Raw genomic sequence first — 20,876 nt, forward strand, 5'->3', positions numbered from 1 at the left:
ATCCAATAAATTTGAATACGGTGGAGCCCATGTATAGCAAATTTCGGGGGCCTAAAAATTTACTTCGTTATTACCAAACTTTATTACATGTGGACCTGCCCTTATGAACTTTGAACTTCAAACAGAGCATACTGCAGTAATATTGTGGCGATTATTTTTTAGCTGCACAAAGGAATGGAAAAAATTTCTGAAAGCCTTTAGAGAAAGAGCTACCGCCCAAATCAACCCAGAAAGCTGTTACCTCTTTCCATTTCAGAGCCTGCCTCCTGCACCAACTTCTAAAGAAATCCTCACACCAGAGATGCTCAAATTAATGTACCAATTCAACTATCTTTCATGCAGTTAAGATGATTGACAGGAAACAGATTATTTTGTTTTCTCGAATTCAAACGTTCATAAATTCCCCTGTTTTCATTGCAAAATTTTTACCGTACTATAGAATGTGCGTCGGAGATTTTTTCAGGTGCAAACTAGCCATTGGAGAAATGAAGTCATCTTTCTACTTGAACAAGGCTTCAATTCAAATACAGTTGAAGTCATGGTCAAACATGGAGTGGGGATACTTAAATCTTGTAAATTTGCAGTGCGATTCAGTCTTTTATTAATAAAATTAAATAACATACTTCATTAATTCCTCTCATAATTTCCGAATTTTCACAGTGTTGTTTTAAATCTGATGAAGAAGGTTTTGCAGTCATCTTCAGGTGAGAACTGGAGTTCAGAAGAGGTTGAAAATATAAAATATATCTTCTTCTGAGACCAACTTCTTTATAATGGGCCTCCTTTCGTTATGCCTTTGTTAAAAGCAGGATTTTTTGTACGGCTTAAAGGCCTTCTTTGATAGGGAATGCCTTTCACTTCGTTTTACGCAGAACTATTTTATAAGTGGGTTTATTATAGGTGGCTCCACTGTGTTTCCCAAATTTGCAATTTGATTTGCTGGGAAATTTAATTCAGTTTTATTTATTGAGTATTATTATTTATTAAGATAACTTATATGCCCAAGCTTTTTCTTGCCACTTTAAGTTAACAATGGCTGAAGGGAGGACGCAATTGCTTTTTGAATTTGATGATGATATCATGATTTCAACAAAATTTTATGTCGATATATTTCTTGAATTCTCAGGAAAAAAAATGTCTGCGAGTTGTATAGTATAGGTCAGCCATTTCAATTTGAATTTATTTCAAGTGAGAAGCAAAAACTATACTCTCTACCATTGTTGATACATTATTTTAAAAATTCAATTTGCCCTGTTTTGTCATTTCTGTGGGACTATATGAGACCTTGTCTCTCATTCATAGAATATTTCTGATTGGAAATATTTATACCCTATAACTTTCTCGTCTAATTCCAGCACAACAAATTAGTGATGCTGCTAGAAGTGGAAGTAATTCTCCTCCCACAGACACCTATTGTTTTGAAATGCTCTCCATGGTGTTGGCATTGTCAGGCAGTAGTGTCGGACGAGCATATCTGTCACATCAATATGGCTTACTGTCAGATTTACTTAGTCTACTGCACACTGGTTCTGCAAGAGTGCAAAGACAGGTATGGTTCAGTTATTCATCGTTTTTTTATTGAATTGAATGGTGGTAAATTTTCAACAGAATGTTCGCTAAAATTCATTGTTTTCCTAGCATTTAGAATGGATAATGTATCCATAATATTTTTTGTTTTCATATGATCATATCACAAATAGATGGCATAGTCCTAATACATAGAAATAAAGAAACATTCTTCACATTTTTAAGCATTGATTTAACAGTTGTTATGTGATGATGTTAGGTACTATGATCATGAAGGAGATATTGTTCTGGGCGTACTACTGTTTAAAAGTAGAAATTTTTATTTAATTAAGGTTACTTCTTTGCTGAGAAGAATGCTGCCTGAAGTCTCACCCGCTGCTTTGGCCTCTATATTAGCCATTGAGCGTTTGCCACCTGCTGATTTTGGTGTGGTTCCTCAGCACCAACCATTGGGAGCAACGAAGAGGAGCAGTGCATCATTCCATAATTCTACTGAATCTGCTGAACCATCATTTAATATGCACAGGTGAGATTTATCTTTTAAAATAATTCAAAATCCTTTGTGAATGTTGGGTTTTAAAAATGGAAATCACTTAATGCACTCAGTTATCTACCTTTTGATATTAGATATTGAAAATATAGACAATAGAAAAATATTAAAAATTGGTACCTTGAATCCTTTTTTTTTATTTGTGGCTAATCCAGGCATATTTTGTCTGTTATCTCTCTAGGGTGGGCATTCTTGATGTTTTCCTTAGCTGTATTTCCAAAGCATTGATAGTTCAAGTTAAGGTGAAAGGTAAGGATGCTTCCATAGCGGCTGGATTGGGAGCCGCTGGATCAGGGGGCTCAGCTTCTGCTCCTGGCCTAGGACCTGCTGTTGGAGGAGGGGGTAAAAGTGTGACGACAGTTACGTTGGCAACCTGCATTCACCCAAGAGGTGATTTGGCTGGTGGAGGAAGGTGGTGGCTCAGGGGCTGTATGACACGAAAACTTGCTGAAGTTATCATCCAACTTCTCAAAGATATGGCTCAGGTAAGTGTTCAGTGTCTTTTTTTCTGCATCTATTTTCAGCTAAAATATGTTTTGTGGTGTTAATTAGTCATTATACTTGTATGTTGACCTGCTAAAGTTAAAAGTTGTTTTTAATAATTATTTTAGGGAAAATTATCTGAAGCTTGGGCTCAAGTGACAAAAGGAGCTGTTGCAGAGGGAATTTTGAACCTCACGAGACTTGGAGAATCTATCAGAACATCTCCAAATGACTGCCTCCGAACGCCTACTCTTTGGCTTGCCCTTGCTTCCTTGTGTGTCTTGGACCCAGATCATGCACGTCGCCTTTCGTCTGGACGTTGGGGAACTTCTGGGGTGGCCCAGGATGCCAGTGGACAATCTGTTGGAGCTCATGGAGTTCCTGCTCCACCTCCTAGGGTAAGTATTGTGATTATGGTCTTATGAGTTGATCATTGATATGGTAGGAAAATGGGCCTACCTGAAATTTATTCCATTTTGCTTACAGATCCTTTCTTGTCATTCCAAAATATCTTTTTCCAATGAAATCTTTACTTAGCTCTTATACCCTTTTCCTCCTAGAAAATAATTATACGTACATATTTCTTTTTTCCCCATACAGCTGTAATAGAGGCAAAAATCATCCATCTTTTTAATTTTATGTTCAAATTTGGTTGATACTTTTGACCTGGTGTCAGTATCATGGCCACTGGTCTAAATCCTTTCCATAAATATTTTTTGAGGCTGTTAATTATTTCCACAAAAAGTACATAAGAGCAATAGATGTGGCTTCTAGATATGTTTAATATTTTACTTTGTCATGCATATGTTGCAATAGTATTGATTCCTTTTTAATTGAGTGGGTAAAATATATATGTACATAATTACTTTCATCCAGTAGTTCATATGTATGTTAAAATATTATATGTATGTTGTTTTCAAGTGAAAGTGAATTATGTATTAACTAAAAATATACAAAGAGCTTTGTTATTCGATTGATGTTTTTTTCCACTTTCATTTTACTCTATTGAGCTGTTATGTCACCACTTAATTTATTCTGTTTATATTTATTTACAGCCCACTTGCACAAATCATGATGATGGTGAAACAACTGCTATCATTCAGTGCAACTCTTGTGGTAATCTCTGTGCTGACTGTGATCGCTTCCTTCACCTACACCGTAAAACACGTCTACATCAGAGACAGGTATGTTATTTAAATTGGATTCTCATATAAAGCTTTATGTACATCTACAAATCATATTTAGAATAATTTGCTATTGACAATTTTCATGGAACACCTAACTGATATTTTTTATGGTAAAGATTTTAATAAAGTGGAGATGGATTTTGGATATTTAAAGTTTAAGGTTCTCCTCTAAAAATAATGGTTTGATTACAGAATTACCTAATGATCTGTATATAATCTGCTGATCTGTTGTACACTCTTTTTGTTTTGTTTGTAATATATTAGTGAGAAGCATTTTGTAATGGAATGAAAAGGTAAATTTGTGGGTAATTTTAGCTGTGTGTAAACTGAAAAATAGTCTGGAAAGCTTTGAGCATCAACTTGTACATTATGTGAGGCATTGCTTACAAGTGTTATTGTCTCATTACTCATGTATTAAAATTTGTAACAAATTTAATGAAAATAATGGGTTTGAAGAGTTAAATACAGTACTCTGTGTTTCCCATGACATATCTATGTACTCAATATACACTCCTTAAAATGGCCTCATCTCTAAACATATAACTAGAGATGTGCGAATAGTATCCGCGAATACTCGAATACCTCGAATATTAGAAAGTATTCGATATTCGAGGTTTCGAATAGTTATGCGAAAAGTACCGCCTCGAATACCTCGAATACTTTGAATTACGCGTCATACACTGTCGCACGCACGTCGTTGGTGGTTGACTCGGAAAAATGTAGAGAACTGTAGTCATTTAGTGCTCGCAGCGCCGTTTTACGCAAGTTGACGAATTACATCAAATTCGTGGATTTTAGCGGTGAAAAGAGTTCGACGAGGGGAACCGAAAATGGTCGGGTGAAAAAATCCGAAAATCCCCGATTCCCCCCACCAGGAGAACCTCAGTGCCGTGGGATAGCAACCTTCGGGCATTTCCCACGATCCGCTATCCCCCTCCATTCAGCACTCGCCTCACCCACTCTGAAGCTTTCCTCTTCTCCGAAATCAAACAAAAGGTCCCAGCTCGCGCAGGGATCGCATTACGAAGACCCCTGCTTCGAAAAAAATATCGAGTTACGAGAACAATAAAAACGTGTTTCACGCCCTCCCCCTTTTTCTCACCCACTGACCTTTTTCTGGCTACCTGCTTCGAAGTTACCCATTTCTGGAGGTCAACTGCTGTGTGAGTACCGTGGGATACTTACATTAGCGCATTTCCCAAGATCCGGTATCCCTCTCCATTCTGCACTAGCCCACCCCTCTGAGGCTTTCTTCTTCTTCGAAATAAAAAAAGGTCACAGCTCGCGCAGGGATCATATTACGAAGACCTTAGCTTCGAAAAAATACCGGGTTACACGAGAACAATAGAAACGTGTTTCCGGCCCTCCCTTTCCTCCCCCACTGACCTTTTTTTTCCTACCAGCTTCGAAGTTCTCCATTTCTGTGGAGGTCAACCGCTGCATGAGTCATCTATTAGCGCAAAAGGTGTCTAAGGATAACTTTCGTCAATTGATGTTACACCTTTATTGAATTGAAATATTAGTAATGTGCGCGTAATTTCAAAAAGAATAAGACCAAACACGACGTATGTCTGAGTTTATTTAAGCATTTTACGCAAAGAAATAAATGTCAAAATACGACGGAGACCTAGCATTCTGGCGAAACTCGATATGAGCAGCAAAGCTTCTCGGAAGTTGATGCCGTATTTTTTTCCGAAAACATATATCAAGTTACAATTAATGAGTGGTGCTATAAATCTTTATTTTTACAGTCCCAGACAAAGGGATATTTTCACAGAATATTTGGTTTCTCCCTGATAGCAATTCCAATTCATCTTATCTCGTGAGAACTCCCAAAGATGGACTGAAAATAATTGAAGAAAATCCGGTGGAAAAGAGCTTGTATTTTGCAAAATGCCTCAGATTGTCAGCTAGCACTTGGTAGCAGAAGTGGGGGTAAAGCGATGTTAGTTGAATTAATTATATGCCCAATTGTTTCCATAAAATTAAAATATTCATTAATCAGCTAAATTCCTGTTCGAATCCTTTAAAGTAAATCAAAATTACTCCCCAAAATCTTGAGTTGCCTGCTGCATAGGCAACCGAGTCAAACATTCCAGCATTCATCATTTAGTATTCGAGGTATTCGAAATTCGAGGTATTCGAATATTCGAATTCGATATTCGAATTCGAGAAATCTGCTATTCGACCCATCTCTACATATAACATATCTAAAGTCCCTATAATCTATTTACTTTACGATGCATTGAATTATGCTTACTGTTGGTTTCCAAATACTTTTTTGTAGGCCCTCAAAGATCAAGGTTTCTACATTAAATCACATTTTTAATCATATTAAAAAATTTAGCTAGTACATGCATGAAAATGCATGAATTGTTTATATCAAGAAATAATTTTTAAACATGGTGAATACATTATTGCATAACCATGCATATCATATGTTTTTATCAAGAATACTCATAAGAATGGTTTTTTTGCATTTCTGTTGCTTATATATACATATATGTAATTTTACCAATTAAAATAGGGCTAAGGCCCACCACTTAATGGTTTATGAACCCTCTGCTGTACGGGCACCACTATTTTGGAGCCACTGCTGTTAGGTATTGCATGATCAAGCACCAACAACTTAATGACTCTGCAATGTATCTTTTAGGTTTGCAAGGAAGAGGAGGAGGCTATAAAAGTGGATCTGCATGAGGGCTGTGGTCGAACAAAGTTGTTTTGGGTCCTTGCCCTTGCTGACTCTCGTACTCTAAAAGCCATGGTTGAGTTCAGAAGGGATGGGGCTGGTGGTGGAGCTGGAACCAGCATTGGTGGTGCTGGGGGCTTGGGCTTAGGAGGGATTGGTGGTGCCAGTGGAGGTGGAGGCCATGGCTATGGAGTTGGCCTTGGCGGAGCATCCAGAGCCATGAGCTTACTTGGAAGTGGCGTAGGAGGTCCTGCAAGGCTTGGTGCTGCTGTGACCTCTGGGATTTGCAGATTCTGTGGCACTACTGGAAATTCTGGTCTATTAGCTATTGGGAATGTGTGTGCTGACCATGAGTGCCAGGTAATGCTTCAAAATATATTTATTTGTCGTTAACTTTTCTATTCCTTTGTAGGCTAAAAATTCAAAATTTTACTCATTACGAACATGTAGTAATTTTGAGCTATCATATTAATTATGCCACCATTTTGAGTGGATGATCGATGATTTTTACTACTTAGCTTAAACTTTTCTACATTTAAAAGGACATTTTTACTCCTTCATCTCTTTGACTTCAGTTTTCCTTGTTCTTTAGCATTTGGTCAAAATAGGCATTTTATGTCTTTTGACATAGTCTACTTTGAAAATTTAAAGTCTTATAACCAGTTTGTAACTGCTCAGAATGAATAATCGCAGTTTCTATCTTGTATAGTCACAAAATGTCTTAATCTGTGTCATTTCCTGAGTATTTAATTATTTCAACATGTTGTGATATTTTTTTCACATTACAGGAGCATGCCCGAAATGCATGTAGTAAGCTGCACCCATGTGGGCATCTTTGTGGTGGGATTGCCGGTGAATCACCCTGTCTGCCATGCTTGCATGGCTGTGCGCCACCCCCTCCTCACCCTGCGTCCTCCTTGCAGTCCCCCACATCCCCCTCCATCTCCACGTCCCTCTCCATTTACTCTACTCCATCTAGTAAAGCGCGGCAGGCCTCTCCTCCTCCTCCACTCAAACAAGATGCTGACGACATGTGCATGATATGTTTCACTGAAGCTCTTTCCTGTGCACCAGCTATTCAGGTAATTAATATTTCAGCGACGAATTTAATCATCAGATTTAGAATACTATTATATCTTTCATTAGAATGGCTTAGGAAGATGTACATTATTGAAGAATAGGGTGGTTTCCTATCATTTTTTTATTGCCTATATCGAAAGATTATTTCACCTGGAGTACGTATTTCACGCATTTAGATTTTTAAATGACGATATCTATTTTTCGCGATTAAATGAAAAGTGAAAATTTTCAAGCGCGCGAAAACGCGACGGCTAAGTAGGAATGCCGGGAAATCTCTCCGTGAGACTTATTTCTGGTTCCCGCTGCCCCCCTGTGAGGTGACCTTGAGGCGAGGCTTAGCGCTGATACGACGCAGGCTGCTAGCGGGTAGCTGAGTACCCTGCTGGCTGGTAGCGCTTGTCTTAAATAAGGATTATTAATACCTTATCAAATGAATAAAACTTTCCGACCTTAGCCAGTTTTAATAAGTGATTATTAAGACATGTTTCCCTGAGCTCTACGCCTCATGCATGCATTGGTAACCTCAGACGATGTATAACTCCTATCTTCTCGTATAGATACTAGGTCCCTGTGACGTCACGTGGAGTGGCATCGCATGGGCGCCAATCTGGCTCTTTTCAAATGAGGATAAAAATGGACCATTGCCATTCATCTAAACCGCTATTTCTAAAACGAAATAATTTGTATATTTTGAATACACTAATGGTGGGTAACGAATCGCAATCAATTCTTTCGTTTTCTTTGATGAAGGAAACTACCCTATTCTATACATCTAGTCTAAATGCAGTACATAATCAGTCTAATAGCCCATTGTCGTGGCTAAATTTCTGGCCATATACCCTGCAGAGCGGCTGAGATATGTAGACCAAGGAGGTTGTGTTGCAGAAGTGACTGTCCTCCATTATTCTTTGGAAAATAAAAAAATGTGATGTGTTCCAGTAATATAATTTGAAGGGAAGGATAAGAGTAATTTTAACTTAATCATTTAATTGCATCCATTTTCCAAATAGTTTTTGCCTTGCATTCAGTGGAAGACAGATTTATGATACATTGCTTTTTTTATTTTTTATTTTGAGTCACAATATTGCTACGTATACAGAGACATATGACATGAAAATATGTTGACGAATTGGAGGGATTTTCTGTACATTCATTGTCCTTTGATCTTGCTATGAAGGCATTGATTTTAGCATCCAAGGTTGGTCAGTAATTCAACATTTGTAATATCGCTGAGAGTTTGAAATTTAGGGTTCCTGATCATCTTAGTTGTTCATGGTGTTCTGTTTTCAATCATTAGGGTAAATTTTGCAAAGTCATCAATTTAAAGCATTTTTTTGAGATAATAAACATTCGAAGAATTTTATGTAAAATCTCATCAAATTTTTGGCTCTTGCTTACATTTTTAAAGGAATAGGTAGCAAATTTTTTTTTTGTATTTTGTTTCAATTTATTGAAGCATGGAACCTTTTTTGACTTTGAGCATCATGAAATTAAACTGAAGTAATGCATTTTATTTTTGATGTTAGTACTTTAATAATTTTTCTTTATATTCTAGCTAAAATGTGGACATGTATTTCACTTGCATTGCTGTCGCAATGTTCTACTGAAAAGGTGGGCTGGTCCTAGGATTACCTTTTCATTTGCTCAGTGTCCAATATGTAAGGTGAGCGTATTTCATTTATACATCCATTAGTAAAAAAAAAAATCTTTTAATGGCAGGTTGTTGAAATTATTGTACGGGAAAGATAATAATTTTTCACAATCCATGAGGATCACTGATATTCAACATTGTGAATGTTTCAGGCTGATGTACACCATACTATTCTTGAAGACCTGTTGGCCCCCATAAGATCTCTTATGGAAGATGTTCGAAGGAAAGCCCTGATGAGACTAGAGTATGAAGGCCTTCATGGTGCAGATGCAATACTCGCTCCTAATGGTCGATTTCATGGTGATCCTGCTGCTTTTGCAATGGATAGATATGCATATTATGTTTGTTTCAAGTGTAAAAAGGTTAGTAAATAATCCACTGTAATGAAATATAATTACATAAATTTAATTCTTTTATCTCATAGATTGTTACGTTATGATTCCAAAGTATCTATTGTTCCATCTATATGAACTTCTAAACTTCAGTTTACTGGTCAGGAGAACCTTTAATTGGTATTCTATAGTAAGGATCAATATGAAAGATACTGATCATAAATAATTTTGGGGGTATTGACAATATTTCATGTCTTCAGTTCAATTTTGTTACCATGATAATGAAGATGAAAGGAAAATAATTAATTTTTAATAATGTCCATGAACATCAGAATAAAAATTGATACCCAATTGAAATAGAGTTTTTTACATCTTTGGTATCATTAAGATTGAGATTTATCCTCCATGCATCTTTTCTAATTGGCATAGAGTATGCATTAATTGGTTCAAAATAAAATCATTGCATTGCAAAGAATTAATATTGTGTATTTGGGAAAAATAATGGAATCAAGAAATTAAATTAAAAATTCCAAAATGTGCTGATATTTTTGTAGGCTGCTATACACCATAGCAATGGCGAAAAGACTTTGGTAGTGGCAGAGCAGTCAACAAATTTTTGATGAATTCGTTTTGCTTTTTAATTTTACGGGGAGTTATGTGTTTCTCCACACTAAAAAATATGCTGTAAATTCTCTTCAAGGCTTACTATGGTGGTGAAGCAAGATGTGATCTTGAGGCTGGTGGTGGTGACGGAGGTGAAGATTATGACCCTTCAGAGCTGGTGTGTGGCGCGTGCAGTGACGTATCCAGGGCCCAAATGTGCCCAAAGCATGGAACTGATTTTCTTGAGTACAAGTGCAGGTATTGCTGTTCAGTTGCTGTGTTTTTCTGCTTTGGCACCACACACTTCTGCAATGCCTGCCATGATGACTTTCAGCGAGTGACAAATATTCCTCGCCATGAACTGCCTCACTGTCCTGCAGGTATGTCTCTAAGCTTTAATAGAAAGTTTCTTATAACTTTCTCTGTGTACTTTAAATACAAAGAATCCCTTTTGATAGTTTTCAAGAATGTAAGAGGGCCATTACTGATCATCTTTTAGATTCTAAAGCAATTATGGAAATAAATTTTTCATCATTTTGGCGCTAAAAATTTAACTTTAAGCAGATGCATTGTTATATGTCTAAACTAGACAATAGATTAAAAAATCTGAGGCTTTGGGGGGGGGGGGGGAATCTATTCCCTCATTACTCCCCATAGTTACACAACTGATTTCAGTCACTAGTGTCGCCCACAAGTTCAATGGTTGCAATGCAATACAATGCAATAGTAATGTGTTTGGCTCAAAGTTTGAATGGAAAAATATCTGAAAAATTATCTAGGATTGTTTTCTGCATAAGAAGGATAATTTAACTTAGTATGCTCTAATTTTCTGTAAAGGTCAATTCTAGCCTGCATTTTTTCAGATAGAGCTGACATTTTTGTAAAAAAATATCCAACCTAGAGAATTTTTAGCACTCATATTTTTTGTTATTTTTGATAGAAAAATCTAGGCAAACACATTGAGCATTAAAGTGGAGCAGTTGCGACTACAGTGTATTGTAAATGACACCGATTTAACAGTGTTAGATGAAGACATTAAATCAAGAAACCATGCTGAATATCAGCTTCATGTAGTTCTGCTAAAGTCTGTTGGAAGCACTGAAATCAGTCATTACGATGAGGATAAGAAAACAAGCATAAAAAAATTGTGGGTTCTGCATCCTCACTGTGTCCCTCTTCCCCTTGAAATCTTTGTGATGCTTGTTTAACCAGACATTCATCTTGCTGCTATCTGCAGCATACTCAAGTCCAAACCTCACCGTATCTTTCCTCCTAAGACAATGAGCCCTTGTTGCAGGTGGCTTTCCTTATATCCCAGGATACTATCCTGATATTTTTGGGTGGCTGATACCTTGTGCTGACTGGGATTCCAATTATTTTATTAACTTAATATTTGAGAACACAAAGTAAGTTTGAGTTATTCAAGTTTGACTCTAAGGGACAGTTTCACAATGCCTGGTTAGCGTTATCTGTAACATGGTACAGCCAGAACCTTAGCTGAGCAGGAGAATGTTAGCTAGTGAGTTACAATAAATAAAAGTAGTTCATAGTATCGTTTCCTGTTACTCATGGTCTCAAGTGCAAGGATTAGTTAACTCCAGTTTTCATACTCCGCAAAATTTAAACCAGAAATTATAAAACCGCCCCTATGAGGATACCCTCTCACAATCTTTTGAGTGTGATAAAACTACGAGAATTAGATTTGGTAGGCTGTCCTCTTTAATACACCTTTATTCAGAGTGAAATTTATAATGTGTGATGATGTGACTCCTATGTTTCAGGGCCAAAGGCTAAGCAATTAGAAGGGGAGGAGTGCCCTTTGCATGTGGCCCATCCACCAACTGGAGAAGAATTTGCTCTTGGCTGTGGCGTGTGCCGTAATGCACACACATTTTGAATTGAGGGAGTATTTGTGCAATGCCTTGTCTACATAGTTAAATATTGGTGATATTAATTTTCATGACAGTGATACATGACACCTCATATCCCTCTCTCTGTCACAGGGTCTGTTGAGATGTATTCATCAATTGCTTCATGGAATGATTAATCTAAAAGTAACTGCTATTGTGCTTTAAAAGTATTCCATTATCACTTCCTGGATATGTTAAGTCTGTATAGTATTTTTGTAGGATTAGTGATAATGGCTACCAGAGTTATTTGAGAGCACCTTATGAGTCTTACACTACTCAGTAATGCTTTTAAAATGATATGTAATATGATACTCTTTTTACGGTGAAGCCTAACGCTTGCCAGACTTACTGGCTGGAATATACATAAGTATTTTTATGCCATTTTCACTTTTAAAGTCCTACTTATGTATCAATGTTTGTATACACTGACATGTGCCATAATAGTTATGATCTCATGGTTTATGATGGTTGGAAATGTCTAGAAGAGAATGGAATGAAGAAATGCTATACAAAGCTGCTTCTCAAGAATTGATCATTGTGAAGTATAGATGCCCTAAAGGTTACTTCACTGGGGCAATAGGAATGGTAATGAAGTTCATGAGCCTGTGGAATCATCTTTTGACATTTTTGTTTCAGTGAAGGTGGTGGAATAATATAAATGGAATACATATAATTAATCCGTAATGTATCAAGACTGACTGATCCTTAGCATCCATTTGTCTGCCTAGGTTGATCAGTATCATCTGCTAATAGAGAAATTGATTATAGAAGCCTACAGGGTTAAAATATTACTTTGAAATTCAGTAATTAATCCCTGAAATATGTCAGTACTGGTGTAATGCAAATAATAATCATGTATATTTACGTGTATGTTAAATATCAAAAGATTGTTTCTTTTTTAAATTCCTCCTCCATGGCAGTGTCTTTGAAGTACAATCATCATGAATTTTTACATTTTTGATACATTGTTTCTAGTCATTGTTGTCATCTTTTTAGCACCTTTGCAAGTTTGTTAATCTTTATTTCTAGTTTTATGATCTTAGATTCATGTTCCATGTAATGGCTCAACTTAATTATTACCTGGAGTAACTGACTGAGCCCTTGTAAGGAATATTTTATGTTTGAATCTGTGTAAGTGATCATTGAATGTGTACTGGTTACCTGCATTTTGCAAGTATGTTTGGGAGAAAAGAGAATAAAAGCTAAAGAAATTTCATAATGGTGTATGTACTTTTGCTCAAGTTGGTGTACTGGTTAAGTTGTAATGAAGATGGGTCTACTGGGTTCTCTATTTTCAGGATTTTATCCCTTGGCATTCTTAACACCCTTCCCTCTACGTTCCACCAATGTAATCCTGCCAATTTTGTCCCTAATGTTCTGCTATTGGTGCCACTGAGCGTCTTGTGAATACTTGCTCTTTTCAGTCAGCACAGTGATATGATAGCTAGACCATATGATGAATATTTTCTTAATGATACAACTGATGATACAAGAGTAAGGTGAAAAGTTCTCGGCATGATACAGCAGGGGCGCAGCTAGGAATTAAGGCTGAGGGGGGGTTTAGGTGCAACTAATACCGGGGTGTATGGGGGTATGGTATACCCACCAGGATAAGCGATAGGTACAAGATTAAATAATTGTGGAATTTTAAAGATAAATAGTTCAAAACGGTGAGTTTTACGGCTTTCTGAGGGATATTTTATTCATCCTTACACTATTGTATTTGTAATATCAATCCAATTAAGTAAAATGGATTAAATTAAAAAATTTCTCTGAGCTCTAGGGGGGGGGGGTTTATCCCCCAAACCTGTGCCACTGTGATACAGAGATGGTGCTCCAATCAGCAAAGCAATTTTTTCCTTTGTGGGTGCTTCTCTCTGTAGTTTTTATGACAAGTTCAATAAGGCTGGCTTGTATGACCATATTGACTCAATGATGGCTGCGGATTTTCATTTTCACTGCCCTCAAGCAGTGAGGGTCCTTCTCCAACTGAATCTGGGATGCTACTCCTCAGCTAAGGGCACTAAATTCCTGATCCTGTTGTTTGAGGGGGCCAAGGGTCCTCAACTCTTCTTTCTCTGGAGCAAGGGCATAACTAGGGGGAAGGAGGCAAGCCATGGTTATTCAAGTTTTAGGTAAGATTTAAGCATGGAAAAGGTGGATGAAATCAACATTTTAAGGAAGCTGTTACAGCTCTTTATTATTTTTTTAAATTATTTGCTTGAAAAAATATTATTTTCCTTAAAGACATTTGCGATTTTTAGTTCTAGGGGGGGAGGGGGGGGGCAAGCCATGGTCAAACCAAGGGGGGCAAACCAAGTTGTGACATTAGTTTATGAGATTATTTCCTTGAAGAAACAGTTTTATTTTAGTTACATATATCTTACACTAATACATATCATTTTTCGTGGGTTTAAAGAAAATTTGTTGAATGCTTTTGTTTCAATTCAGTACTGATTTTGCTTAAAGAGTTGTGCAATTTTTGCTCACTTGCACTGTGATGTCCTTCAGCGAGAAGGACATCACAGTGCATTTCCTCGTGAGCATTAAATAATGTTTTGTGTTGCCTCCCATAAGATTTACTGCCATCGGTGATTTTTTTTAAATATTCCCATGAAGTAAATGATATACAAAGGAATAAATATGGGTCTAAGTATGGGCTTAGCCAGAATTTGAGTGTCATAATGATGCCCGGTCTCCACATAACTTTTAGTGTAAGAACTCTCATGATTGACAGAAATTTTGGGAATTTAAACATATTTCACTTTCAAAGTACTAGACTTGGATTGAGGATTGATTATAAAATCAAGTATCAAATAAGTAAGTCACTACGATAGTATTCATATTTTATTTTAGAGGTGAAATTATTCTTTCCATGTATGTACATGAGAATATGTACATGTGCGGAGTTATTATTTGTTGTATTTCAGAATATTGCATATTTACCATGCTCTCAGCGAGTTGCCTGTAGCTCAGAGAAAGTCAGTTTATTTTTTTCTAATAGGTAGGGTTAACATAATAAGCGAGTAACTCAAATTCAATCATGGGTATGATCGTCACTCTTAAAAATTTTTTCTGACAAGGAAGCATGAATTTATTAGTAATTTCACCTATTGGATATCGAGTTGGTGTGATGGCTAGAGTATTGGCTTCCCATCCCGTGGGCTTGGGTTCAAATCCCGGCGGTGGCAGAGAATTTTCAGAAACTGCCCGATCCCTGGTTGAATGCTATGTGGAGGACATTTCAAGCACAACACTCCGTCCATCGGATGGAACGTTAAGCCTGGGCACCTATCACTGAGAGCAGTCTACTGCCTTCGCCAGGTTTCTCGCCATCCTTCCTTACCTACCCTTCAGGGACGCCGACTTACAAAAAATATTGGGGGGATCTTGCCCCGGGGAATTTTATAAGTATGAGTTTTAAGTTTTTTAAGCATTTCAGAAGAGTCATATGACCAACATTAGAACCCTGATATCTCGAAACTCGATACCTGGATCCTCCGGGGAAAATCGACAAGCCTGACACAATTTTTCCTCACACCCATAACGAATTTTTGAGGGGGCTCGGGCCCCCTCAAGCCCCATGGAGTCGGCGCCACTGCTACCCTTCCCTAATGGGGAAAATAACCTTCGCTGTTGGTCACCTCCTCCATATACCATACCAATTTCACATAGGTATGTAATGAGTTTTTTTCTTCAAAAAATCAAGTTTTGTGTTTCCATTATGAATAGGTATTTTAAATGAGCTGATGCCAGCTTGGAATGATAGGGTTCTCGATAACGTGATAGTGATTTTCAACTATAGTTATATGCATGCACTATATATATATATGCATGCTAGTAGGATTGTGGTCGAGCATTCCTCAAATATAATAAATATATTTTGACTCTCTTATTTTTAAACACGTAATTAGTATTTGATTTAGTAATTTAATGTTTTTACATCATTTTCACAGCTACAAGAGTTTACTATAACGCCACAATATATGTAATGCCTCTGACAGCGTCTACAGGGTAACCGTAATTACTTTCCATTCTTTAAAATCCTCCATTTCGCCGTATGATTACTGTGCACTGCAATGGTATCCCTGAGTGAATATATTTATTGAAGATCTCAGGCCAAAATGTGTGAAGCCGTAATTGAAATAGTGTTTCTGTAATTCACAAGTCGCTACGGATTCCTATTTCTGAAGTTTAGTATGACACTGGTGTGCATAAAACGAATGAACACCGTCACCTTAGCAGTCTGATTAATTTAAATACAAGTACAGTACTGATGGCTTTCTTTTTCAAGTAAAATTTCCCTACGAGTTATGTAGCGTAATTTTTATCGAGTGTTTAATTGACGTAGTTTGAAATACTATTCTTTTTGAATTCAAATAAGTTACAACTTTTATTAACAGATGGCGTAGCTACATTAAGGAGCGGGGAGCGGGCAACTCTTCAAATGAGATTTTTGTTCTGACGAGAGATTATGATTTACTGAGTATTTTGTCCTATATTCGATTTTATTACAGCGTCTACAGGGTAACCGTAATTACTTTCCATTCTTTAAAATCCTCCATTTCGCCGTATGTAAGTTTTAAAAAATGATCAGCATGTACATATTTCATAAAAAAGCTGAAATTTGTTTGGAATGTAGTGGATAGTGCTTTTCAATTTAGCATCCCTTAAGTATATTAGTTGTTCATTGTGATCGGATATCTCTATAATTATGCTTTTTTTGAACTTCTATGTTAACCCATATTGACGTTTTGTTTAGTAATTGCTGGTTACTTTTATCGCCATGGAATCCGCCGGCGTGTGACTTCTGTGCTCTGTGTAGGTATTCCGAAAGGTAAAATTTAATACTGAAGATGGAGGACGTCTGTAAAATTAATTTTTTTTTCAGAAGTCACTTACCTACTTCTGAAGTTAATAGCATAAAACTTGACACTTATTCTATGAGTGAGAATGATTACGTAAGAAGTCCGACATATTCAAATTCAAGTGAGCATAGTACTAATTATTAATAGCAAACTTTACTTATCGCGTGTTACATTTTAATTTTTGGCGAATTTCGAAATCCTGTTCTCTTTTGAAAGGATTCGAATGAGTTACATGATTACCTAATAGGTATATACGTATAGCCCTATTACACTGCGAAGCAGGCTACTATAATTTTAAACGAGAAGCTTGCTAAGTTTTCAAGCAATTTTTGCATGTTCCTCGACAAGGTAAATAATATAAAAATATCCTAGGTCGGGCAGAAACACAGGACACAAAAAGATTAAAAAACTCACTGAACTAAATTTTCGGTGGTATACATCCACCTTCCTCAGAGTTAGGTAGGAGAGAGTCTCTTACTATAATACGGACGTTTGGTCACCCTACGTACATATTTCAGTTTGTGCAAACATAATTAGTTTTATAATTAATATTTTTACCTATTTTTAGAGTGCATGATTTTGCTTGGGAATTTTTTCATTCAAGGGAAAATGATTATCTAAGAAATCTGATTTATTTAAATATAAATATACGCACATTTTTAATCACTTATTTATATGAGTAACGCTGTAATGCATGCGTAGGAGCAGAGTTTGTTAAAACAATCAATCCAGTAGGATATTTATCCTTATTACCGGCATAATAAAAAATCACTGCCTTCATAACTATGGAGAGTAGATATTTAAAAAAAAAGTTTGAAGTACCTGCTGTGAGAGGTTGCATTCAAAATTTCATTCGAAGCATTTCATCAACTGGCTAGTAGTTCTAAAAGTTGTCCACAAGATGGAGGCATGTGATTTCCCTATGGTGCTACCATCTTTGGGGGCTTCGCAAACTTTATCACTGCCAAGTAGAAATGGGAGTTTGCTGGAATCGTAATACAGGCGTGCATCTGGATTCATAATCGTAATAGAAGCCAGTAAAAGCAATTATAAGGTCTGTAAAAATGAAAAATAATTTTATGTTGATCTTGTTTAGCGTTGGAATGATTACAATGGCTAAAAGGGGTTTTCGTGTTTTTAGAGCATCCGGTATTTCAGACCAATGCACTTCCGGACAGAATTTGGTGGTTATAATGTTTATATTCTAATTTCCCTGGGAAATTCTTGTGCATATGAAATATATTTTATGGTGTGCTGAATACAATACATTGGTGCCTATGATCTCCACTATCTCCTGCGCGATCGGTAAGCTGATTTCAAAATTACGTCTATTTCAGACGATACTTACTTCATCGACCCAATGGCACATATATTATTTTCTTAAGAATCTGTGCTTATTTCCTCGATTAGGCATGAGATTATTATATCAGCATGCTTTTTAATTGCAATGCAAACTGCGATCAACCTGAAATGCCCGTTCAGTGGTCAATGTACCGTGGACCCATTGATTGGGTTGGTAATGTTTATGTTTATATTTGTGGTCATTGAACTTTGAGATCAGCTGTTCGTATTGTTTGTCGATTTAAGACAGCTTTTTCGTTCATTGTGAATGCTCATTAATTCAAGTTTCTCTGTTCGTTGTGGATTGTCCTGGACATATTGTTATTGTATAACGACACTTTCTGGAATGATTCTAATCGATCATGACTAGGTATTATAAGTCTGGGGTGTAAATGTGACACTGCATTGCTAACGGCTGGGAAAATTAAATTTTAGGCAGTGATATTCCATAATGAAACACAATATTAAGGATTTCCTCGAATTTTTGTCGATAAAAATTTGGATGAGGAGCAGCTTAAATGAATTTTACTATGTTTTGAAAAACTATTCAATGAAAATTATGAAAAAATGTACATGAAGCAGTTTCTATTGAGTCGAACAGTTTTGATTATTTTATTCGTGAGAAATCGTCTGCCCGTGTTGTTAAAGAAGTGCTGACATCTGTTGCTGTCTCTATCGAAACAATCGCTTTATGCATGCCGAAACCATAGAAACGCCAGGCGGGAGGAATTATGAATTAAAACGTGAGCGTGGTGAATCCATAGGGTTGTGAGTTGGTTTTTACTATTCGTACATTATATATTAAGGCTTAAAATATATGGAAATGGTGTAAAATTTTGAATATTGGTAATAAAATCTCTCGAAATAGCATTAATGCGGCTCTTACGTCCATGGAAATTTTAGATGTGCCAAATCTCGTCGCTAATACAATAAGCGTTGAAATTTTCTTCCCCTTCCAAAATGATTGTGACCATAACTCACTGAATTGGCAGAAGTGAGGGGGATATGCAGGCCTCCCTTGGTGTTGTAAGCTATTGTTTGCCATTACAAGTATTTTGAGATAAAGTACTTCTGCTTTTTTGTCTTCTCGCATGATGTATTTGTGTATTCAATAAAAATTCATCTCATCACTACACTATTTCTGTGAATGCAGGACCTTAATTTAGAACCTTTTGCAATGGAATTCTTTGGCATAAGTGCGTTCTTCTTCTTTATGCATGCACAATCGTTACCACCATGCAAGCCGTCTCATTAGGCATGTAGTAAGGAGTGTCAGGCCTCCGCCATTAACTTGGATGTGAGTTTGTCATGAAGCTTGTGATTTTGATTAATGGCGCCATTTAATTTTGGTCCTCGTGAAGTTCAGCTTATTGCTTGTGCGAAGACTTCAGTGCAGTGATAACTTGCATTTTATTCATCTTTCAGTATTTATCTCATTTCTGATCCAGGAACATAGCCATATTGGGGATAAAGCAGTTTTTGAACTCCCAAAAAATTTTCCTGTTTTATTATGCTTTACTTAATTTTGTGGCAAGTCAATTCTCATGCATGCATATTGATTTTAAAGTTTTACTAGTATAAATTCATATGTTATAACCGTGGGATTACTCATAGTGAATAGGTCTATGTGTGCAGAATCAATTTACTTTTGGCACCCAACAGAGCACGATCTGTTGCAATGTACGCCAGACTTCATCAACTTCCTTCTCTTAAGCTGATTTATTGTAATGTAGGGTTGCCCAAGCTCCTGAATCTGATCACTTAAGCTCCTTAAAAAAATCAACACCGCCACAATTTTTTTGTGAATTTGGCTATCGTCGGATATTAAAGAGTTTAAAAATGAAAAGACTCCTATTTTTTCAATTTTCGATCCGTCTCTTATATTTCGAGCTACTTGCCGCGAAAAAAAAATCGATTTTTACCTCTTCGCAGATAGGTTGGTGACGACTTGAACTCTTGCCGAGCGTGTCGTCGCTTCTCCGCTACTCCTCGGTCTCGCGTGGTTTATAGTTTTTTTTTCAGAATAGTAAGCGATTCCTTTCTCAGTGAATAGCTCTCCTCAAGTGAGTGTGATCTCTAATTACGTTATCAAAGCACGAAAAGTGGGTGGCAAATTTCGCGATTATTTAGTTTAACACTTACACAGGCGAATGGCTGAATAGGGTAGATGATTTCGTCGTGACTTATCTTTCCCTTCGAGTGACATAACTCTTTTATTGAATTGCGATTTATTGTGTGAGTGAACGACCCTATTTGTAACAGGTGCCACTCTTCCTCCGATTTTACCGATATTTAGTGAAATATAAAGTGATTATATTTTTCGTTCTCCCCAATTATATTTTAAGAACCTTACTTTCACCCCCGTGGATATCCCATGTGACGTGCCAACTTACCCCTCGTAAACTCTTTAAATTGCTTAGTTTCCATTCATTTTACGTTTGTATTAATCACTACTTTTCTCGCAGTCCATTTATCTTCATCGATATTCACCATGTGGTCTTAATGTTCCTCTTGTCCTCGGAGTCTAACTTCATTGTAATTATTATTTTGCGTTATTTTTATTTTTTGTCTTTTCCTTAATCATAGGTCAGGGTTTTATTCTTATGCCAGCTTTTTAGAGCCATACACGTCTAACTCATGTGATGGATAACG

The 20,876-nt window shown here is 36.7% G+C and overlaps 1 protein-coding gene across 2 annotated transcripts in view; it reads left to right on the forward strand.

The window, feature by feature from the left end:
* Window positions 1-13,231, forward strand: part of LOC124159030 (E3 ubiquitin-protein ligase MYCBP2-like) — a 324,405-nt gene extending 311,174 nt beyond the window's left edge. For both annotated transcript variants that reach the window (XM_046534516.1, XM_046534517.1), the window contains 11 exons: window positions 1,356-1,549; window positions 1,860-2,053; window positions 2,259-2,562; window positions 2,689-2,958; window positions 3,616-3,744; window positions 6,404-6,799; window positions 7,228-7,521; window positions 9,075-9,182; window positions 9,323-9,532; window positions 10,203-10,485; window positions 11,887-13,231. In XM_046534516.1, the coding sequence (XP_046390472.1) occupies window positions 1,356-1,549; window positions 1,860-2,053; window positions 2,259-2,562; window positions 2,689-2,958; window positions 3,616-3,744; window positions 6,404-6,799; window positions 7,228-7,521; window positions 9,075-9,182; window positions 9,323-9,532; window positions 10,203-10,485; window positions 11,887-12,002 (2,498 nt within the window). In that variant the 3' untranslated portion in view covers window positions 12,003-13,231. The remainder of the gene's footprint in view (window positions 1-1,355; window positions 1,550-1,859; window positions 2,054-2,258; window positions 2,563-2,688; window positions 2,959-3,615; window positions 3,745-6,403; window positions 6,800-7,227; window positions 7,522-9,074; window positions 9,183-9,322; window positions 9,533-10,202; window positions 10,486-11,886) is intronic.
* Window positions 13,232-20,876: the final 7,645 nt, after the last annotated feature.

This window comes from Ischnura elegans, chromosome 5 (genome assembly GCF_921293095.1).
Source record: "Ischnura elegans chromosome 5, ioIscEleg1.1, whole genome shotgun sequence".
Taxonomy (NCBI): Eukaryota; Metazoa; Arthropoda; class Insecta; order Odonata; family Coenagrionidae; genus Ischnura; species Ischnura elegans.